At 45.1% G+C, this 17,518-nt stretch overlaps 1 protein-coding gene across 10 annotated transcripts in view; it reads left to right on the forward strand.

Moving 5' to 3' along the window:
• The first annotated feature begins 1,394 nt into the window (after positions 1-1,394).
• TNIK (TRAF2 and NCK interacting kinase) overlaps positions 1,395-17,518 on the forward strand; it is a 342,780-nt gene continuing 326,656 nt past the window's right edge. For all 10 annotated transcript variants that reach the window (XM_077290529.1, XM_077290531.1, XM_077290534.1 and 7 more), the window contains exon 1: positions 1,395-1,823. In XM_077290529.1, the coding sequence (XP_077146644.1) occupies positions 1,767-1,823 (57 nt within the window). In that variant the 5' untranslated portion in view covers positions 1,395-1,766. The remainder of the gene's footprint in view (positions 1,824-17,518) is intronic.

Raw genomic sequence — 17,518 nt, forward strand, 5'->3', positions numbered from 1 at the left:
ATCTGGGCCATAATGAATTGTATGGACTATGGAGCATTATATGTGGCGGCACAGCGTTATGTGGAGCATCTATGGGGCCATAATGAATTGTATGGAGCATTATATGTGGCGGCACAGGCACAGCGTTATATGGAGCATCTATGGGGCCATAATGAATTGTATGGAGCATTATATGTGGCGGCACAGGCACAGCGTTATATGGAGCATCTATGGGGCCATAATGAATTGTATGGAGCATTATATGTGGCGGCACAGGCACAGCGTTATATGGAGCATCTATGGGGCCATAATGAATTGTATGGAGCATTATATGTGGCGGCACAGCATTATATGGAGCATCTGGGCCATAATGAATTGTATGGACTATGGAGCATTATATGTGGCGGCACAGCGTTATATGGAGCATCTATGGGGCCATAATGAATTGTATGGAGCATTATAAGTGGCGGCACAGGCACAGCGTTATATGGAGCATCTATGGGGCCATAATGAATTGTATGGAGCATTATATGTGGCGGCACAGCATTATATGGAGCATCTGGGCCATAATGAATTGTATGGACTATGGAGCATTATATGTGGCGGCACAGCGTTATATGGAGCATCTATGGGGCCATAATGAATTGTATGGAGCATTATAAGTGGCGGCACAGGCACAGCGTTATATGGAGCATCTATGGGGCCATAATGAATTGTATGGAGCATTATATGTGGCGGCACAGCATTATATGGAGCATCTGGGCCATAATGAATTGTATGGACTATGGAGCATTATATGTGGCGGCACAGCGTTATATGGAGCATCTATGGGGCCATAATGAATTGTATGGAGCATTATATGTGGCGGCACAGCTTTATAGATGACTGCTTTGTGTTATATTCAGTTGTGTAATATTGAACGTGAATTTATTATTTAGATTTGATAGTTGTGTTCTAAACAGATAATAAATATTACAACCTATATGTTTACATAACTTTGTTGCAGTATGGGGGGGGGGGCCCAGGAAAATTTCTTGCACAGGGGCCCTCTGCAGTCTGTGTCCGCCCCTGCGCCCATGGCTTGCACTGGTGACATCGGTGCGAGATTCGGAACATTATCAGACGTCTCCGTGTTCTGGTTGGGACCACTTGGTCCACAAAAACCCACGACTGTGTGAACAACCCCATAGACTATAATAGGCACCAAAAACCTGCCGTCTGAATGAGACCCAAGTGTGATCTCTCCGTTTTCTCAGCTATGATTGGAAGAGGCGTGAGATCCTACGGCAGGGAATCGGAGGCTCCGCTGTGGCCATACATTGTGGCCCTTCATCACCGGGAATGGCTCCTACTGGTGCACTGCCCCCGTGAGGCCGCTGCGGCCCTGATGTCTAGCAGACACAAGCACCTGGGAGGATGCGGTGGGTGAGGGCGTGTCCGTGGGTGCAGCCCCTGTGATCACCCGTGTCTGTGGTGCCCACCAGCACGAGGCCCATTTCTCCCCAGCAGGGGGCACACCTCCCGTGTCTGGATCCTCCCAGGAAGCGGTGACAGGCGGCTCCGAGCAGCAGCCGCTCTCCATCCCCGTGCTGCTGTGTCTGAGCCTCGTTATTCCGGTGCACACAGCCGCCTCCCGGCACAGCAGCCCCAGCATGTCCTGCATCCATCCTCCCCCACGTCCCCGCTGAGAGAGCCGCCCCTGCTGCCGATCACCTCCCCGGCTCCGGGAAGCACAGGCGACTGCAGGAATCACAGAGCCGAGAGAGGACTAGCAGAGACGAGGAAACATGGCGAGCGACTCCCCAGCCCGCAGCCTGGATGAGATAGACCTGTCAGCGCTGAGGGTAAGACATGGCATCCATCAGTGCGAGGGAGGGAGCCCCGGGAGCTGCCATTGCCGGAGCCGTCCGTGCCCGGTGATCGCCCTCCTTTGTATCATTGCTCCGCACAATGCTGGGATCTGCCCGACATCGTGTGCTGCCTATAGGTGTCATCCGTGCCTGCAGTGGGAATGGAGCCACAGCACGGGCTTTGTATGGCAGGCACACGGCTCCATTGATGACATGTTCGGGCTCCTGGCCCCCAGGCCCCCAGGCTGCTGCCCCCCGGGCCCCCAGGCTCCTGCCCCCCGGGCCCCCAGGCTCCTGCCCCCCGGGCCCCCAGGCTCCTGCCCCCCGGGCCCCCAGGCTCCTGCCCCCCAGGCTGGGGCTGGATTCCAGGGATCGGGCTGACAGTTGACTTTTCCTCTAGAGAACGTAGTTTGCATTCCATGACCAGTGCCTGCCTGCCTGAGACAATGAGGAGGGGAGCGGTGCTGTGCCCCAGGGTCAGGGGGCTGCACATCGCCATGGATCTCGCCATCTCGGTAGACATGGATGCTGATCCCTGCCTGTCCTTTCCTTTTTGCATCCAGCATTACCCAGGGCTCGCCAGCCATTGTTAGTATGTGGGTGCCATGGTCATGTTCTGCATTGATGGTGCCCTAGACATGCTGCTGACAGCGGTCAATGAATTCTAACCCCGGACCCTCGTAAAGTGACCTATGCTGATGAGACTGCAGATGTCATGCTCACAGGCGCTGTAAGAGAAGAGCCTCTTTGTACTGTATGTCTTTATATGTCACCGAGATGGAACACGGACATGGCGAGTCACATTGTATGAATGGGAGACTTAGCGCTGCTCCATTGCACACACTGTCTCCCCCGTTATATAGAAATATGTACAATGGAGACGCTTTCTTCTCCTTCTCAGGGATACATTCATGAATATGAGCCCGATAGGCCCGTCTCTGTATTCTGAGCGTAGACGAATGTACACGTTCAGAACCATTCTGTATATTCTGGTGAATTGCAAGAATCCTCTGGATCCACCATGTACTTGGCGTGTTACAAGGATACTGGCATTGCTCCTCGGAGGATATTGCCCAATATCAGCGATAGCAGCCCACGCTCTGTGAGGCTAGAATAGAATTTATGAGGACTGTGGAAGGTCAGGAGCCATACTGATGCTTTGATGGCTTCCACTTATTTCACACTGTATGATTCGGGATCAATACAGAATTTGCTGTCTAAACTGATGGTAAAGACGCTCCTCCAATTTCCCTGTATGGTCGTTACGTTAACCCTCACCTCTCTGTGAAGTCAAGAAAATTGGACATTGCACCTGTGTCTGCATTCAGACAGGCCCCAAAAGAGCACTGTGCGCCCCCGACACGTTCATACTGCGCCCCCGACAAATTCCTGGCCGGCTGGACTGGTAATACCACATAACCCAGTGTCTATGGCTTACTTATGTAGACTGTCCACTAATAGGAAATGCACTAAGAGACCCCACCATGGATGGGTGTCCTTTATGGGGTAATATATTTCATGTTGAATTCTGGATATGATATACCTAGATGGATGAACTATGATCGAAATATTACATGATATTTCACATTTTCTTATAGCGGAATGCAGTAGGCCGTATCATCTCCAGGAGCTTCTTCTTGGCCCAGTTGTGCACATTACTGATAGTGGTTTGTTTTAATGTGGCGGTGTAGACCAGGGATGGGCAGATTACACGGCCTCATTCAGAAGTCTGTTTTTTTCAGATAGAACACATACAGATGAAACCAGAAGCTTACATTCACTATTTAAGAAGACACATCTGCATGTTTTTCTCAATATCTGACATGGAATCAGAATAAACCTTTCCCGTTTTAGGTCAATTAGGATTAGCATAATTATTAATATTTGCCAAATGCCAGAATAATGAGAGAGAATGTTTTAAGACCTTTTTATTACTTACTACAAAGTTAAAAGTTTACATACATTTCATTAGTATTTGGTACCATTGCCCTTAAACTGAATGACTTGGGTCAACCATTTACATACACTAAGATTACTATGCCTTTAAACAATTCTGGACTTCCCATATGATGATGTCATGTGTTTGGAAGCTTCTGTTTTTTTTTTTTTTTGGCAATATCGATCTAAGTTAATTGGAGACACCTGTGGATGTATTTTAATGCACACCTGAAACACACTGCTTCTTTGTGTAGCATCATGAGAAAGTCTAAAGAAATCAGCCAAGATATCAGGAAGAGAATTGTGTACTTGCAAAGTCTGGCTCATCCTTGGGTACAATTTCAAGATACTTGAAGGTGCCTCGTTCATCTGTACAATTATACACAAGTACAAACAAGATGGGAATGTCCAGCCATCATACCACTCAGGAAGGAGACGGGTTCTGTGTACCAGAGATGAAGGTGCTTTGGTCCAACATGTTCATATCAACCCAAGGACAAAAGCAACAGACCTTGTGAAGATGATGGTGGAAGCTGGTAAGATTGTGTCAATATCCACAGTGAAACAAGTACTGTATCAATATGGGCTGAAAGGACACTCTGCCAGAAAGAAGCCATTACTCCAAAAGAAGCATAAAAAAGCCATGTTAATGTTGTTTGCAAATGCACATCGGAATAAAGACCTTCAGTTTTGGAGACGTCCTGTGGTCTGATGAAACTAAAATTTAACTTTTTAGGCATAATGACCATCGTTACGTTTGGAGAAAAAAGGGAGAAGCTTGGAAGGCTAAGAACACCATCCCAACTGTGAAACATGGGGGTGTCAGCGTCATGTTGTGGTATTGTTTTGCAGCAGGAGGGACTTGTGCACTTCACAAAATAGATGGAATATGAGAAAAGATGAATATGTGGCAATACTGAAGCAACATCTCAAGACATAAGCCAGGAAGTTAAAGCTTGAGCGGGAATGGGTCCTCCAAATTGACAATAACCCGAAGAATACTGCCAAAATGGTAACAAAGTGGTTTAAGGATAACAAAGTCAATGTTTTGGAGTGGCCATCACAAAGTCCTGATCTCAATCCTATTGAAAATTTATGGGCAAAGCTGAAAAGGCAAGTGCGAGCAAGGGACCTACAAACCTGGATCAGTTACACCAGTGTTGTCAGGAGGACTGGGCCCAAACGCCAACCAACTATTGTGAGAAGCTTGTGGAAGGATATCCCAAACGTTTGAACCAAGTCATTCAGTTTAAGGGCAATAGTACCAAATACTAATGAAATGGATGCAAACTTTTGACTTTGCAGTAAGTAAAAATTCCTTAAAAAAAAATAAATATAGATATAGATATATATATATATATATATATATAGATATATATCTCGCAGATATTAATAGTTATACTAATCCTAATTGACCTAAAACAGGAAAGGTTTATTCTGATTTCATGTCAGATTGAGACAATGTGTGTCTTCTTATATAGTGAATGTAATCTTCTGGTTTTAACTGTACCTATTTGAGATGTTCATGTTCCAAGAAATGGAAAATGCAGACGGGTCAGTTTTTGGTCCAGTTTGTAGATCAAATTCGACTTTTCAAGTGAATGGGTCCAACTGAAAAGCCAGGTCAGGGTCAGGGGCAGACATACCATTGGTGCAACCTGAGGAGCCGCATAGTGGCCCAAGAAGTAAGGAGGCCCAGAGCCACCACCAGAGCAGGAGGAATTGTGCATTATGATGAGCTGTTGGACTGCTAAGGGCCCATGTATTGCTCTTGATCAGGGGCCTCTTCTTTCTGTGTCCACCCCTGATTTGGATGCCATCCTTTTGTCATCTGAGTCTTTTCCATTTTTTTTACTGTTTAAACGCTCCTCACTATTGTGCTGTGTAATATATCTTCAGTGCTTATTTAAAGGGAAAAACCCTATTAACCTGCAGATATGGGGTTAATCTGCTAATAGCTTTATTAACCCATCCAGTGCTTGCACTTACCTGAACGTTGTGGGGAGAAAATTAACTTTATTCCCCCTGGCAGCATTTGGTTTCAGTCATGTGGACGACGCCATTGTGGGTTCAGTCACAGAGCGGCACCTGTAACCTCAGAGCGCTGACTGAAGCGGAGCACTGCAATCTCGAATAAAGTTAATTTTCTCCCTGTCGTGTTTGGTCAACTGTTGTCAGGTTAATAACGCTTATTAACCTGCAGATTAACCCCATATCTGCTGGTTAATAGCTTTTTTGTGTGTGTGTCTGACAGGTTCCCTTTAAGCTGCACACTCTGGCTGGTAGTACCTGTGCACTCTGGTCATGTGACCCTGATGACATCATCACATCTTCTGCATGTCTGTTGTTGCCTGCTTATGATTGGTCAGCATCAAAGAAGTACATGCCCCCAATGAAACATGAAAAATGTGGTGAAAGATCCAATATCACAAAATATTTGCTCAACTCAGTTACATTTGTGATGGCTGCCGTTTTTTTTACTGTTAGATAACCACATTGACGTGTATTTTGTTTTAACTTTGTGACTATAAATTTTAGTGGTGAAAACATTCATAATTTTAATAACTTCCACTAATTCCTAAAAAATTTTTAAAGGTGGATTTTTTTTATCTGTGTATTTATATTGGATTTTTATTTTGCCTTTTCAATGTAGTTTTAGTGAGCATGTTAGACCTAAATCTAGCAAGTTAGTGTAGATAGGTCAACTACAGAGCGAGTGCTGTGTCCTGAGATAAACCCAGAGATGGATACAACTTCCTATTTGTCTATATTTGCATTTCAGCAAATGAATGACATATGGCCATTATGTCTCTGACCCGATCACATCCGGCTCGGCAGCAGACTCATAAGGCAGCTGCTTTGCTAGAGCTGGTCTGGTCAAATGTAAGCGTGGTCTGTTCTGAAGTGTATGTCTGAGCAAAACAGAGAAGCCATGACATGCTAGACCATACAAGCTCAAAAAAGCACAAACTGCAGCCGTGATCGTCATGGATGAAGAATCAGCCCCACAGTAATAATAGCACTGTGCACCAAGTGTATGTCTCTACTGCAGTCCACAAGTACCCCTATAGGTCATGTCAGGATTTCCTTAGTATTGCCTGAAGACAAAATTCTCAGTGCCTTAGGCCGAATTCAGACATCTGTGAAACGCGGTCTGTGTAGATACTGCTGTGCGCTGTCTGGCTCCTGGGTCTCCTGACCTGAACTTGACAGCCTCATATATGCCTATAAGGCTGTCAAGTTCAAATCAGGGGACCCGTGGCGAGTCCACGTGATAGAGGGGGACCCGTGGCGAGTCCACGTGATAGAGGGGGACCCGTGGCGAGTCCACGTGATAGAGGGGGACCCGTGGCGAGTCCACGTGATAGAGGGGGACCCGTGGCGAGTCCACGTGATAGAGGGGGACCCGTGGCGAGTCCACGTGATAGAGGGGGACCCGTGGCGAGTCCACGTGATAGAGGGGGACCCGTGGCGAGTCCACGTGATAGAGGGGGACCCGTGGCGAGTCCACGTGATAGAGGGGGACCCGTGGCGAGTCCACGTGATAGAGGGCGACCCGTGGCGAGTCCACGTGATAGAGGGGGACCCGTGGCGAGTCCACGTGATAGAGGGATAGAGGGTCTGTTAAAGGCAAGGGTTCCATATGCATAGTTTCTTTTTAACTTTTTTTTGTAATTCTGCTTTGAAAACCATCCATTGTTTGCAATGGGAAATCCTTTAAGTTCAGACCATTTTCAAAAATTGCATAAATAAGTGAATTCTCTGCCCAAAAACTGAATGCGTATCCCCCTGTGAATTAGTCACATTAAGTCCCTTCCAAATTCTGCTGCAAATACACACTGGATTTTTTATCTACCGTAATTAAGGCTGCCGTCACACGATCAGTATTTGGTCAGTATTTTACATCAGTATTTGTAAGCCAAAACCAGGAGTGGGTGATAAATACAGAAGTGGTGCATATGTTTCTATTATACTTTTCCTCTAATTGTTCCCCTCCTGGTTTTGGCTTACACATACTGATGTAAAATACTGACCAAATACTGAACGTGTGACGGCAGCCTAAAGTTTAGCTTTATTTGTAAGTGTGGTACCTTTTCAGAATAAGTTGTGTGTGGACATGAGGAGCAATAGTATTTCGGGTCTCGTATTCTTTAATTTTCACCAGTTTTGCCGTCTTCAAGCTCGATATACAGTTGTGTGAAAAGTGTTTTCCCCCTTCCTGATTTCCTATTCTTTTGCATGTTTGACACACTTTAAAATGTTTCAGATCACCAAATTGAAATATTAGCTAAAGATAACACAAGAAAGCACAAAAATGCAGTTTTTAAATGAAGGTCTTTATTATTAAGGGAAAAAGTTATCCAAATCTACAGGGCCCTGTGTGAAAGTGATTGACCTCCACCCCCTTAAAGCAAAATAACCGTGGTTTATCACATCTTTTGGAAGCTGAACTCAAATTCCCCAGCCACACCCAGGCCTGATTACTGCCACACCAGTTCTCAATGAAGAAATCACTTAAATAGGACCTGACTGATAGTTAAGTAGACCAAAAAAGCCTCAACAGCTAGACATGCCACAATCCAAAGAAATTATGTAACAACTGAAAAAAAAAAAACAACTATGAGATCTATCAGTTTGGAAAAGGTTATGAAGTCATTTCTAAAGCTTTAGGACTCCAGCGAAACAGTGAGAGCCATTATCCACAAATATGGATACACATGGACAGTGGTGAACCTTCCCAGGAGTGGCTGGTCAACCCAAATTACCCCAAGAGCACAGCGACAACTCATTCAAGAGGTCCCAAAAGACCCCACAATAACATCCAAAGAACTATAAAGATATCTAAAAACATATCATAAGTATAAAGGGTCTGTAAAGTGTAAAGATCAGTATCCCCATCATAATCAAAAGTAATAAGTAACTGGGTGAGTCGTGAGCATACACAGCCTAATAAAGGATACAAAGTATACAAAAACACCACACAAAAGAGGTATATATAAAGATAAAATGATTTTTTTTATAAAAAATTAATACAGATTAAAAAACATGAATCAAGAGTTGAAGTTGATACATGTGAGAGGGAAAGCGGAATAAGGTCAGCCTGCGGGTAGTAATAGCAAAAATGTATACAGGTCCTTCTCAAAAAATTAGCATATAGTGTTAAATTTCATTATTTACCATAATGTAATGATTACAATTAAACTTTCATATATTATAGATTCATTATCCACCAACTGAAATTTGTCAGGTCTTTTATTGTTTTAATACTGATGATTTTGGCCTACAACTCCTGATAACCCAAAAAACCTGTCTCAATAAATTAGCATATTTCACCCGTCCAATCAAATAAAAGTGTTTTTTAATAACAAACAAAAAAACCATCAAATCATAATGTTCAGTTATGCACTCAATACTTGGTCGGGAATCCTTTGGCAGAAATGACTGCTTCAATGCGGCGTGGCATGGAGGCAATCAGCCTGTGACACTGCTGAGATGTTATGGAGGCCCAGGATGCTTCAATAGCGGCCTTAAGCTCATCCAGAGTGTTGGGTCTTGCGTCTCTCAACTTTCTCTTCACAATATCCCACAGATTCTCTATGGGGTTCAGGTCAGGAGAGTTGGCAGGCCAATTGAGCACAGTAATACCATGGTCAGTAAACCATTTACCAGTGGTTTTGGCACTGTGAGCAGGTGCCAGGAAGCATGAAGTGCTCCAAAATCTCCTGATAGCTAGCTGCATTGACCCTGCCCTTGATGAAACACAGTGGACCAACACCAGCAGCTGACATGGCACCCCACACCATCACTGACTGGGTACTTGACACTGGACTTCAGGCATTTTGGCATTTCCTTCTCCCCAGTCTTCCTCCAGACTCTGGCACCTTGATTTCCGAATGACATGCAAAATTTGCTTTCATCAGAAAAAAGTACTTGGGACCACTTAGCAACAGTCCAGTGCTGCTTCTCTGTAGCCCAGGTCAGGCGCTTCTGCCGCTGTTTATGGTTCAAAAGTGGCTTTACCTGGGGAATGCGGCACCTGTAGCCCATTTCCTGCACACGCCTGTGCACGGTGGCTCTGGATGTTTCCACACCAGACTCAGTCCACTGCTTCCTCAGGTTCCCCAAGGTCTGGAATCGGTCCTTCTCCACAATCTTCCTCAGGGTCCGGTCACCTCTTCTCGTTGTACAGCGTTTTCTGCCACATTGTTTCCTTCCAACAGACTTACCATTGAGGTGCCTTGATACAGCACTCTGGGAACAGCCTATTTGTTGAGATATTTCTTTCTGGGTCTTACCCTCTTGCTTGAGGGTGTCAATGATGGCCTTCTTGACATCTGTCAGGTCGCTAGTCTTACCCATGATGGGGGTTTTGAGTAATGAACCAGGCAGGGAGTTTTTAAAAGCCTCAGGTATCTTTTGCATGTGTTTAGAGTTAATTAGTTGATTCAGAAGATTAGGGTAATAGGTCGTTTAGAGAACCTTTTCTTGATATGCTAATTTATTGAGACAGGTTTTTTGGGTTATCAGGAGTTGTAGGCCAAAATCATCAGTATTAAAACAATAAAAGACCTGACAAATTTCAGTTGGTGGATAATGAATCTATAATATATGAAAGTTTAATTGTAATCATTACATTATGGTAAATAATGAAATTTAACACTATATGCTAATTTTTTGAGAAGGACCTGTATAAGCCCTTGATACCAGGGATGCCAGAATGGTAAGAAAGGGCCTGTTGGCTCCACTGACATGTTTGTTTCAGTGAATGCTTCATCATAAAATAATTCTCCTCTGTGATTACTTAAAAAAAGAAAAAGCATAATTTGACATCTTTCCAAATTGGGGATGTCCATACACAGTCTGACACAATCCAGTTTAAGCTGCCAGTATCACTCTTTGACAAGGGGAATGGTAACACTTGGGGTCCATTTAGTCATACCTTTCCAGGAGGAATAACATGGGAAAGGTGTGCAAGGCTTCAGGTGGTGGTACTGCGCTACTGACTGTATGGACCAGCACTGGACATATTAGGACATCATAAGAGGGAATCAATAAGGGCCAGTTACAGAAGAAGTAGTAAGCAGGCTCCTTGCATCTTCTCGCCCGACCACTTGCACCAGTGACCCCATTCCGTCACATCTCCTCCAGTCCCTTTCCCCGGCTGTCACCTCTCACCTAACAAAAATATTCAACCTTTCCCTCACTTCCGGTATTTTTCCCTCCTCATTTAAGCATGCCATCATACATCCATTACTTAAAAAACCCTCCCTCGACCAAAATTTTGCCGCTAATTATAGACCTGTCTCTAATCTTCCCTTCATCTCCAAACTCCTGGAACGCCTGGTCCACTCCCGTCTTACCCGCTATCTCTCAGATAACTCTCTTCTCGACACTCTTCAATCTGGTTTCCGCTCTTTACACTCTACTGAAACTGCCCTCACTAAAGTCTCTAATGACCTACTAACAGCTAAATCTAATGGTCACTACTCCATGCTAATTCTCTTGGATCTCTCCACAGCATTCGACACTGTGGATCATCAGCTCCTTCTCACTATGCTCCGCTCCATCGGCCTCAAGGACACCGTTCTCTCCTGGTTCTCCTCCTATCTCTCTGACCGATCCTTCACTGTATGTTTTGCTGGTTCCTCCTCCTCTCACCTTCCCCTTACTGTTGGGGTTCCTCAAGGATCAGTCCTAGGCCCCCTCCTCTTCTCTTTGTATACTGCCCCTATTGGACAAACAATCAGTAGATTTGGGTTCCAGTACCATCTCTATGCTGACGACACCCAATTATACACCTCTTCTCCTGTTTTCACACCGACCTTCTTAGAAAACACCAGTGATTGTCTTACCGCTGTCTCTAACATCATGTCCTCCCTCTATCTGAAACTGAACCTGTCAAAAACTGAACTCCTCGTGTTCTCTCCCTCTACTAACCTACCTTTGCCTGACATTGCCATCTCCGTGTGCGGTTCCACCATTACTCCAAAGCAACATGCCCGCTGCCTTGGGGTCATCCTTGATTCCGAGCTTTCATTCACTCCCCACATCCGATCACTGGCTCGCTCTTCTTATCTGCATCTCAAAAACATTTCTAGAATTCGCCCTTTTCTTACTTTCGACTCTGCAAAAACTCTTACTGTCTCACTTATTCATTCTCGTCTGGACTATTGTAACTTTCTACTAATCGGCCTCCCTCTTACCAAACTCTCCCCGCTCCAATCTGTCCTGAATGCTGCAGCCAGGATCATATTCCTCACCAACCGTTACACCGATGCCTCTACCCTGTGCCAGTCATTACACTGGCTACCCATCCACTCCAGAATCCAGTACAAAACTACTACCCTCATCCACAAAGCACTCCATGGCTCAGCACCACCCTACATCTCCTCCCTGGTCCCAGCCTACCACCCTACACGTGCCCTCCGCTCCGCTAATGACCTCAGGTTAGCATCCTCAATAATCAGAACCTCCCACTCCCTTCTCCAAGACTTTACACGTGCTGCGCCGATTCTTTGGAATGAATTACCTAGGTTAATACGATTAATCCCCAATCCCCACAGTTTTAAGCATGCCCTAAAAACTCATTTGTTCAGACTGGCCTACCGCCTCAATGCATTAACCTAACCATCCCTGTGTGGCCGATTTAAAAAAAAAAAAAAAAAAAAAAAAAAAAAATATCAGGTTCCTCTCATCATGTTCTCATACACTTTATGCAGTTAATAGCACTCTATGTATGTACTGCTACATACTTAGGCTGTTAACTGGTTCATGCAGCTTTACATGAACACCCGAGCCTTACAGTATGGCTGGTCCGAACATCTAAAGCAATTGTTACCATCCACCTCTCGTGTCTCCCCTTTTCCTCATAGATTGTAAGCTTGCGAGCAGGGCCCTCATTCCTCCTGGTATCTGTTTTGAACTGTGATTTCTGTTATGCTGTAATGTCTATTGTCTGTACAAGTCCCCTCTATAAGTTGTAAAGCGCTGCGGAATATGTTGGCGCTATATAAATAAAAATTATTATTATTAATGCTGGTGCCATGGTATGTCTTGTATGATCTAACATAATGGTACTTTTACAGTAGGACTACTCCAAAGGTTCGTTAGTTATGGTACATACCGTTAATCTTACTCTGATAAGATTGTAGTGATTATTCAGCTCAAAAACGTTAAAATATACAAATCCTTTAAAGGGGTTGTCCACCATTCAGATAACCCCTTATCAATCACTATGTTCCCCCTTATAAAATAATAACACTTATCACCCCCTCCGGTGCCAGTGCTGTTCCAACCGTGTCGGCACTGGCTCTCCTACCACTTGTGTGAAATAGACTGCAGGGATAGCGCGACAATCAGCACTTGCTTCACTCTCCACTGCTTCACACATTCGGGGCAGTCAGAGTTGCGTCTGGTCTCTTCTTCCGGATGTCCATTATATCCGTAGGAAAGGAGAGTCAAGCAATCGCTGATTGGCTGCAGGGCTTGTGTGACATAACGTCACGCTAGCCCCGGGTGAGCCAGTGCTGACACTGAAGGCAAGTATAGGTGTTAGTTTACTGGGGGGAAAACAGGGATTGAGAAGGGGATGTCCGAGTAATAGACAGTCCCTTTAATTTTCTTTAGCATGGTCCCACATTGCATAATTTCCAGCCATTGGTGGAGCTTAGCGGTCAGCTCCAGCACCTTCCAGTTATCTCCTGTTTAGTATCATTATGGTTAATCTGTCACATTTTGTGATTGGGGAGGGTTGTCATGGAGATGACAGGCACAAGCTGCCACCCTGCAGAAACCTTACTGTAACAGAGACGGGCATTATGGGATAGCTGGTTAGGTATCTTTTACTGGCACTGCTTTTACATGCTTCTGATTCTGTGGCACAAATGGTGCAATATTGATTTTCCTATTTCAGCATGGCCTTGCCCCCTGCCACCAAGATGTTCATGGTTCTGCTGAATTTTCTGTGGAAGAACTTGGATAGTGACTATTATGACTCCCAATATCATTAGAGAAGTCAGCCGGTTCTCCGCCCCCTGCCCAATATCAATGGCGGGATCAGCTGATGATAATGTGCTCTTCCCTGACAGATCATGGCGGGGACATCAAGGATCTCCTAAGGATAGGTCATCAATGATAAAGTAGAGGACAACCTCTTTAATTATATTATCTGCTGCGTTCTCAAATCCTCCTTTTTCTTACATTATTCTCAAAAGTAATGTTTTTCAAAATGGCCTCCTTTTCTGCCGCAGATGTCATGTAACTAAAAGACTAGAGCCTTCACACAAGACATTGAAAGGAAGACATTGAAGTATTAGGCCTCCTTTAGATGTACGTTTTTCACGTAGTGTTCGATCTGTTCTTCACAGAAGGTCCCGTACTTATTCTAGTCTATGGAGCTCTTCACGTGTCCGTGTTTGTTCACGGATCAATCTCGCCAATGCAGGTTTATGGGTCTTAGAAAATACTGTACTGTACTTGAATGCCATCTGCATGCTGTCTGTTTGTCAGGGGCTACTTAATAGAAGCTTGCGTAGCATCCATTATGTTCTCATACTGTCCAAATACTGATGAAAATCTGATTAAAAACACTGATCACTCAGACTGCTTTATGAGTGCCAGAAAAATCACTGACTTCTGAAGAAGCCCTTGCTAATAGCAATAGTAGGGTATAACCTGCCAGGAGAGAATTTCAGGTTACTTCATATACATTAGTAAAAGTGTCCATACACCTGACGGCCAATGCTTCTTCACGTGACAGCAATTCCTGCAGACCTCCCACCTTGCTAGAAACCAGTGACTGCAGACCATCTCCTATGAGAAGAAAAGGATTGGTGGTCATGTTAAATCTCAACATGCTTGACCTTCCTTTCTTCTGACACCTGCTGTTAGGGAATAGTGAGGACACCACCATACTTAGTAGATCAGGGGACCCAAACTCTGCTGGGTATTGGGCCGCACATAGAAAAAAAATTGAATTTGAGGGGGCCGCATTCTTTGCAGGACAAGGTGACATTGTTAGTGATGCCGTTTTTTTTTCTATATACCTTTTGATCATGTTTTAGTAATGTTCCTCATCCTGGTCCCCATCTTGTATTAATGCCTCATCCTGGTCCCCTTCTTGTAGTGTCCCCTTCTTATTGTAATGCCTCTTCCTGATCCTAGTCCCCTTCTTGTAGTAATGCCCTATCCTGGTCCCTGCTTGTAATAATGTCTCATCCTGCTCCTCCTTGTAGTAATGTCCCATCCTGGTCCCCTTCTTGTAGTAATGCTCCATCCTGGTCCCCTCCTTGTGGTAATGTCCCATCCTGGTCCCCTCCTTGTAGTAATGCTCCATCCTGGTCCCCTTCTTGTAGTAATGCCCCATCCTGGTCCCCTCCTTGTACTAATGCCCCATCCTGGTCCCCTTCTTGTAGTAATGCCCCATCCTGGTCCCCTCCTTGTAGTAATGCCCCATCCTGGTCCCCTCCTTGTCGTAATGCCCCATCCTGGTCCCCTCCTTGTCGTAATGCCCCATCCTGGTCCCCTCCTTGTCGTAATGCCCCATCCTGGTCCCCTCCTTGTCGTAATGCCCCATCCTGGTCCCCTCCTTGTCGTAATGCCCCATCCTGGTCCCCTCCTTGTAGTAATGCCCCATCCTGGTCCCCTTCTTGTAGTAATGCTCCATCCTGGTCCCCTTCTTGTAGTAATGTCCCCTTCTTTTCAGCCTCTGGCCAGCGGCAGGCATTGGTATTGCTGTGCAGCTTGTCTCTGTGCGGCATTACTTTTCCATTGAATGTGTGACCAGGACTATCGGCAATGGGTCTACAGTGCCTGTGTGCCGCCTGAAGCGGCCTCAGGGGCCTTATGTTTGAGAGCCCTTGTAGTAGATGGTCTTCTGGTCTTGCTGAAATTGTCAAGTTTGGCCTACATTTATCTGTGAATATCCAGCTCACTGTACTACGGTACTAAAGACACACAAGCAAACACAGATGGCGATATTATGAAAAGTGCGATAAAACTGTTTATTAGAGCACAAAGTGTTTGTCGTGTAGCGGAGAGAAATCATGTGAAAGCGGCAGAGTTGTTCACGTCCATTAGAAGCGGAAGACTTTGTTATTCACTACAGTTTTGTTCAAAGGAAGTTGAGCGTAGTCGTCCGGCTTCACACTCACAATATTGTTTTATTACATTTAGCTAATGTCATTTCTACCAACATGTAGAGCCCATTGTGCAAAGGCCAAATGTTTGCTGTAAGGGCATAAGCTCAACTTTGTCATATCCCCTCAATTCCGGGCGCAGAAGAGGATCCCAGTGTTTCCAACTGGTAATTTGATGAGCGAAGACCTCCTTCATGGCTATTCTGAAAATCCCTCACTGGACCCCTTATCTGTTAGTAAGGGCTCATGCATACTACTGATTATATCGGATGAGTGCTATCCATGGTTTCACCCATGATTGGCAGCTTTCTGTGTACAATGTACGGTGTCAGCAAGCTGACAATCAGTGGTGGAGGTGGGGTTGCACAGATCAGTACAACACACCTAGACAGGCAGTGATAATCTCCTGCTGATGATAAAACACTGATTGTATTGAAACTACAAGGTGCTGAGCACGTGACATGTCCCTGGAGTCAGGCTTTCTGCCCCTACTTTATGCTGCTCTCAGAGTAAATAGCGAAAAGCTGCTGACAGATTTCTTTTTAATAGTTAGCATAGTCCCTTTCTTGCATCCAACCAGATAGTAGGTAACCCTACTAGTCTGCTTTACAATAGTAGTGTGCCCATTCATCTTGTGCAGCTGCACATGATGCACATATTATAGCCTCCTCTAATACCTAGTATCTTAGCTTTTAATATAAAAGAAACAATATTCTCCCATTCTGTCCATAAAACAAGCGTGCGATCGACTATATACAGCACATATGCCAAACTCTGGCCCAGGTGAGTATATTTGGCCCGAGACGCTAGGCGGGTCCCCCTGAGTATATTTGGCCTGTGTAACCTACCCGGGATTGCACTTGCAACTTTATCTGCATCCTAGATGCTGATATTATTAAAGGCAATGATGCAGGAGGGAGCAACAGCAGACGCTCCCTCTCCCTTCATTCCCACTCTGAGTCTGACGTCTCTGCTCAGCAAGCAGAGGATCTGAAGATGCCTCAAAAAGACTGGAGCAGCAGGGAAACAGGCAGAGGTGAGTTTTTTTGTTTTTTGTTTTTTTTTAACTATGGGCCTATTATACTGTATGGAGCACTATGATGGGCGCATTATACTGTAAGGAGGCCTGTGTAAGGCCAATTATACTGTATGAAGCACTATGAAAGGCCAATTATACTGTATGGAGCAGTATGTGGGGCCCATTATACTGTGTGGAGCACTATGTGCGACCCATTACACTGTGTGGCACCCACTATACTGTGTGGAGCAGTATGTGGGGCCCACTATACTGTGTGGAGCAGTATGTGGGGCCCATTATACTGTGTGGAGCAGTATGTGGGGCCCACTATACTGTGTGGAGCAGTATGTGGGGCCCATTATACTGTGTGGAGCAGTATGTGGGGCCCATTATACTGTGTGCAGCAGTATGTGGGACCCATTATACTGTGTGCAGCAGTATGTGGGGCCCATTATACTGTGTGTATGGATGTGTGGAGATTACAATTGCAGAATCATGCTGTGATGGGGGTCACCATTCTTTGTCGAGGGGACCGAGGGAAGAGGGTATAGTCGTATCATCATACCGTGCTTATGGAAGGTACTGTGGAGCAACTT

Source organism: Ranitomeya variabilis, chromosome 2, assembly GCF_051348905.1.
Source record: "Ranitomeya variabilis isolate aRanVar5 chromosome 2, aRanVar5.hap1, whole genome shotgun sequence".
NCBI lineage: Eukaryota > Metazoa > Chordata > Amphibia > Anura > Dendrobatidae > Ranitomeya > Ranitomeya variabilis.